Genomic DNA, 5,541 nt, shown 5'->3' with positions numbered 1-5,541 from the left:
ACAGAAGGAAACTCGGCCTTAATTTGTGCATGAACAATAAGCTGGCAAAGATGCTTTTCTTGCTTGCCTAAGTGGTCTTTCATTACACAAAATCTTCTTTTTTACACTTAGAGCCATATCCTAAGATGAAAATTAAGGCAACATTTTTGAAATCTGTTCCTTTACATCAAATGGTTAAAAAAGCAACATCACAGAGCAGTAGATATTCCTATTATTAGTAGTATAATGTGCACTGTTGATAAGAACATAGAATAAAAATCAGTTTTTTCTTGTTTGTACTTAGAACACAATGGAAGCAACAGAGATGTGTGTCATTAACATACAGTTTCATATTACTGCAGTGAAAGACAGGATATAGAAAAACAGTGCTAAGAGAGATAAAATGCAAGACTGTTCTCCATCTGTTTTTGTAATTCAATCTTACACTAGCTTCTGTTGTCTTTTATATTCATTTCAGACATCAATATTTCCCTAGCTCATGGGAAAACCATACAGACACATTTCTATTTATCACAGTGGTAGCTGTGGGTGTATTCTGAAGATACTACCAAGCAACACTGCACCTTGAATTCTTACGCAGAGGCAGAGCAGCAATGTGATATGAACCCTAGACGACAAGAACAATATGTGCTACGAACTGTAATGAGAGCAAACCCTTGCAGGTGCATGAGCATTTTAAAGTCTAGATCCACTCTGGCTGACTTACAGTCTAATTTCCCAGAAACAGAAGAAATATACTATTTATTTGCCTTCCAGACTCTCTTTTTGTTTGTCAAACCCCACTTCTTAGAAATTTTTTGCATATTGGATGATTTTTATCAAATTTGACAGAAGGGTAAAAGCCTCAGGGGTAATCACATTCATGCAAGTTCTGTGAAACTGTCTATTAGGTGGAGGAGATGGGCTCAAATCAGTGCAGGTATCTAGTCCATATGTGTACAACCATGGCACGTGTTGCCTCTGAGCAAGGGACGGATGGAATTAGACATGGGAAGAGGTCAGGGTACTATATTGGTGGAGGTCAACCAGTATGTGTAGGGGAATGGGAAGAACTGTCCAATAGGACTGCAGAAGAAAAAGTAGAGATGTTAGGGTTATGGCCAAAGACAAAGGGTCTGTAGGGATATAAGACACAAATCTATGGGAAACCTGGCTTCATTAGGTCAGGTGGCTTAGACTAAAGATTGTTGAATGCTATATTTTGTTCAGTTCCCATTACTATATAACACAATACTTCAGGATATCGTCATATACTGCAGGAGTGACTGTTGTGAAGTCAAATCTGTATTAATGGCATGCATAATTTCCTTCATATAATTTCATCTCTGGTCTTAAAATTGTTTGCTATGATTCCAATTTTATGCCAATGTTTACCGTAATTCCATGCTGTTTTATAAAATAGCAAAAAATATGAAAAAATATCTATTTTCAGTCTCCTGTGTGACTATCCTAATTTCTCTCTCTACCTTTTCAGGAAAAGTTCTTCAGGAATTGTGATAACAGGCAGATTAATTTTCTGAATGTTCAGTTCCTGTAGTCCACTTAGCTTGTCTTGCAGAGCCTGGGCATAGGGGACATCTTTTGATGCCTTTTGCAGCCAGGTGTTGGTTGCCTGCAATGCGAAAACAAGTTTTTCAAAGTAAATAACAAGGTTTAAGACTTCCCAGTAAGTAATCTGAAAGGCATTGTAACTATCCATATACTGAGCCCCAAGCATCTGATAAAATGACTGGTTTAATCAAAGATGGAAATAAACGTCTTATTAAATCTGATGAATACTTTTACAAGTAGTTCCTGTTTTGGTTTCCATGGAGCAGGAAATAATTCACCAGGGTTATGTGGTCAAGCTGTAATATCTACTGTAGGTTGAAACATACCACGATAAATTGTGACACAATATGTCGCAGTGTCATATCTGTATGAGCCACTTTCTGATCCAGCAGTTCATTGGCATGTTTCTGTAAAGTTTTTGGGTAGTCTGAAAAGTCAACTGGGAAGCCAGAAGATATTTTTTTCACAGCAGCACTGGCACCTGAATTCCACTCTAGCTCAACGTTCTCAGAATCTGAAAATCATGAATTTAAAAGAAAAGGGTAAAATTAGTAATATTCTATTTAGGGATATACTATAAACTAATGAAACAAGATGCTTAAATTTGTAAGTTGCACACGTGGATCATATTTTTGCCCATACCATATCTGAGAAGAACTCTTTCTGAAATTGAGTTTCCATGAATTGTTGCAGCTGAGCTCATCTGAAGATAACCTGTGGTTGGTGAGTAATTAACCAACGCTTCAGTTCCAAGTTCAGTTTGCAGGCGAGGAACAGAAATGGTGCCTCTTAACATTGCCTCTTCCATTCCAGCATATCTGTGAAAGCAAAAAGTAAATGTGAATATAAAACATTTCACTCCACTTTTTCACTTATGTTTCAGGAGCAATTTCAGCATTTAAATCTATAGTAAAGGCATAACAGGTGTTATAAAAAAATAGATTGAATCAAACTTGTAAATCTTGTTCCAATTCAGTGAATGTTTTCAACTTCTGCTAGTTACTTTGCAAAATATGTGGTAAATTATTATAATGCTACTGTGCAGATACGCACAATAATAATTCCATATTAATTTCACAATACTGAAATTGATGGATATATGTACCTGTCTTGGTAAAGTTGTACCTGAACCAAATTCTGAACTCCTTACTCAAGCTGAATTCTCTACAAAGGATACAGACTGTGGCCATGAATCACACAGAAACAAAACACTTGACAAAATATATTATGCCACTGGGCTTCATTTTCCTTTATTCATATTTATTTTATATCTCTGTAACTTTGTTGACTTGAGCAAACTTCCAATATTATGTTAGTGCAAATGAAAGGGAATTGAGGTCCCTGACATCTGTTCAAAGCTCCCACTGATATCAGAAGCAATTCTGCATGAACAGCAAAGACAAAGACTCCCCGGGGCACCATCAAGATCACAGAATTCCATGGAAGACTGAGGTTTATTAAAGAATGTGATCAGCTCATTTCAGTATGGTCTTGTGAGGCAGACAATTTTAGAAACCCTGGCAGGCTGAACATTTTTGTTAGCTCCCCTGTAGATGTTCCCGGAAATATTCTCATCATGAAGCGTGGGAATTTTTACAGGAAGCTCTCAGTTATTTTGGGGTTTGATGTTTATTGAGTGCCATTAGACTTCTTCATGGGGAGATGTAATAACTTTTTTTTAGAGCCAAATATATCCAGGAAAAGGTAATACCTCTCTGAACAAACCTTGCCTTGTTTATATCCTTGGATTATCACACCTGCAATAACACTAGTACAATGTCATCCTTGTAGTCATGTATGTGCAAACATGGAAGAACTAAGAACTAGCTCAAGAAACTTGATATATACATATGTATAGTATGAAAGATCAGTTGCTGTATTAGATGTATTTATTTGATAAATACATGATGGATTACAAATAAAATAATAAGCAATTTCTCCAAAATGGGATAAAATTTTTCAAAATTTTCTACCATCAATAAAACCTTCAGCTATCTTACTCAAAAGTATCTGTAAAAGTCTAAGTGGTTTTCTGAGTTACCTTATCTGGCCAGTAAGAGTAACTTCAGAAATCTTCTTGTTGTTAAAGTGTAAGGCAAATGTATATGCTTTCTTTCCAGGAATGGACTCATCAGTAATTCTGAAGTTTGTACCAAATTCAACATCAATATCTGGAATGTGGATATCACTGGTCAAAATCCTTCTGTCTCTGTTGTACCTGAAGGTCAATGTGGCCTCATGCTGCTTTACACCTGGAAAATATAAGGTACTTTGGTACTATGGAATCTGTTTGGACTTTTCTTAAAAGGAGAAGAAAAAAGCATCATCTGGAAATTATATCACTGTGAAGATCTAACACAACCTTGGATGAGTCTGAATCAGAAACTAGGTCATCTTTTTTCTCCTCATCTTCTAAACACACCATGGGCCGATCCACTAATCCCATCACTACTTTTGTTACATAAACTTGCCATCCCACAGACTCTCCCTTTGAAAAATTTGCTATATATGCAGTTCTTCTCAATTTCTATGCTTTACTTCCATATTTCATCAGAAATGGTATTTTTCTCTTGCTTATATAGAATACATTAACTTCTCTTCCTTGCTTCCATTCACCAACATCACACTTTTATTTAAATCATGGGGAAGCATTTTTGGGATACAAAATCAGCCTCTGACCATGAAAATCTTGTACTGGGATCGCATACAAGAAATGAAATGGAGTTAAAGTGTTGGTTTGTTTGGGTGTGAAAATGGTATTCTATTTTATACTATAAAGAATTCTATTATGATTTATTCATGCAAATCTTTTTCCCATTAAATGACACAGTTCAAAACTGAGCTAAACCATACTGTTTTTTCAGACTCTTACCTTCTGTCTGGATAGCAAACTTCAAGGTGTCCATTAGGTCATTTCCCTCTCTCTGCAGGTCATAGTTTGCACTTGCAGAGTATTCCTTCACTTCGCCTGTGGACACTATTTCAATTTCAAATCTAAAGAAGGAGTAAACAAATGTCTTGTAAATAACTATTTTGTCCATGACTACAAACAGAACAAATCATACAGTTCTCAATAGCTCTCTTTCTGAGCTGCTCCTGCTAGTCTGTTTTTAAAGATTTTTAAAGGTAAGCTTTATGTGAGAGGGTACTGTAGATACTAAGCCCTAAGAGGGAAGGTTAGTTAACACAAAATAAACATAAAGCTGATATGACTTACCTGGATTCTCCAGTCAAGGGATAATATGGAGCTGCCTCTGTGGCACTGGCATTAGAGTACAATAATTTGGTACAGAAATTTAGACCAGTAATGAAAGGTTTGCAAGAAGTCCAGGTTTCTCGGTTCTCAATCAGAGGTGGAATCTCTTCAGTTTTAGCTGGAGCCACCAAATGTAGCGTATTACTGGAACAGAAAAGTGAGCCATTTATTCCCAGGACAGGTGTTCATACATTGTCCTATTAATGAGGTTATTTTCTAAATAAAAATCACTTATTAAGGTAGGAGCTTAATGAAATAACATTTGGTGGACAAATGATGAAGTGGTTTATTATTATAAGTATTATTATTGATAACCATAATTCTGTGTATTGAGCCATTTACCCTCTTTAAAATTAATGTAAGTAGTTCATTTAAATTCAACCTAAAAATAAGCATTGCTTTCAAAATAATTTTATATGAAAGAAAACGAAATAATAGAAATGTTAAGACTCTTGTTGAAAATTTCAGAAAACAGTGACAAATTAAAGAATCTGTAAGCCACTACTCCCAGTCGCCACTTATCTGGGCTATTTGCCTGTCTTACAAAAGAAGTTATCCCAGTTTTACAATGTCTGGGACTTTTCTGAACTAAAAATCTCTCCATGCCTGCCCTAGCCTCTCAATTCCATCACAATAAGAACCAAGAAGAGAAGGGAAGAACACAGCCTTGAAAGTTCTCATTCTGTTCTCATTACCTGATACTGAGGAGCTTTGTTGGAGTCTTTGGAGCAGGA

General features: G+C 36.0%; 1 protein-coding gene across 1 annotated transcript in view; it reads right to left on the bottom strand.

Moving 5' to 3' along the window:
- Nucleotides 1-1,466: 1,466 nt before the first annotated feature.
- The window catches only part of LOC104158129 (apolipoprotein B-100-like), a gene marked incomplete at both ends in the record, with an annotated part of 9,839 nt that continues 5,764 nt past the window's right edge, over nt 1,467-5,541 (bottom strand). Inside the window, 6 exons of the mRNA XM_009695699.1 lie at nt 1,467-1,612; nt 1,878-2,065; nt 2,194-2,369; nt 3,593-3,803; nt 4,424-4,545; nt 4,769-4,925. Coding sequence (XP_009694001.1) covers nt 1,467-1,612; nt 1,878-2,065; nt 2,194-2,369; nt 3,593-3,803; nt 4,424-4,545; nt 4,769-4,925 — 1,000 coding nt within the window. The remainder of the gene's footprint in view (nt 1,613-1,877; nt 2,066-2,193; nt 2,370-3,592; nt 3,804-4,423; nt 4,546-4,768; nt 4,926-5,541) is intronic.

The sequence above is a fragment of the Cariama cristata genome, unplaced genomic scaffold (assembly GCF_000690535.1).
Source record: "Cariama cristata isolate BGI_N322 unplaced genomic scaffold, ASM69053v1 scaffold20092, whole genome shotgun sequence".
In the NCBI taxonomy this organism is placed as follows: Eukaryota; Metazoa; Chordata; class Aves; order Cariamiformes; family Cariamidae; genus Cariama; species Cariama cristata.
Note: the sequence above shows the minus strand (reverse complement) of the source record. Positions and strands in the feature narration are given on the sequence as shown.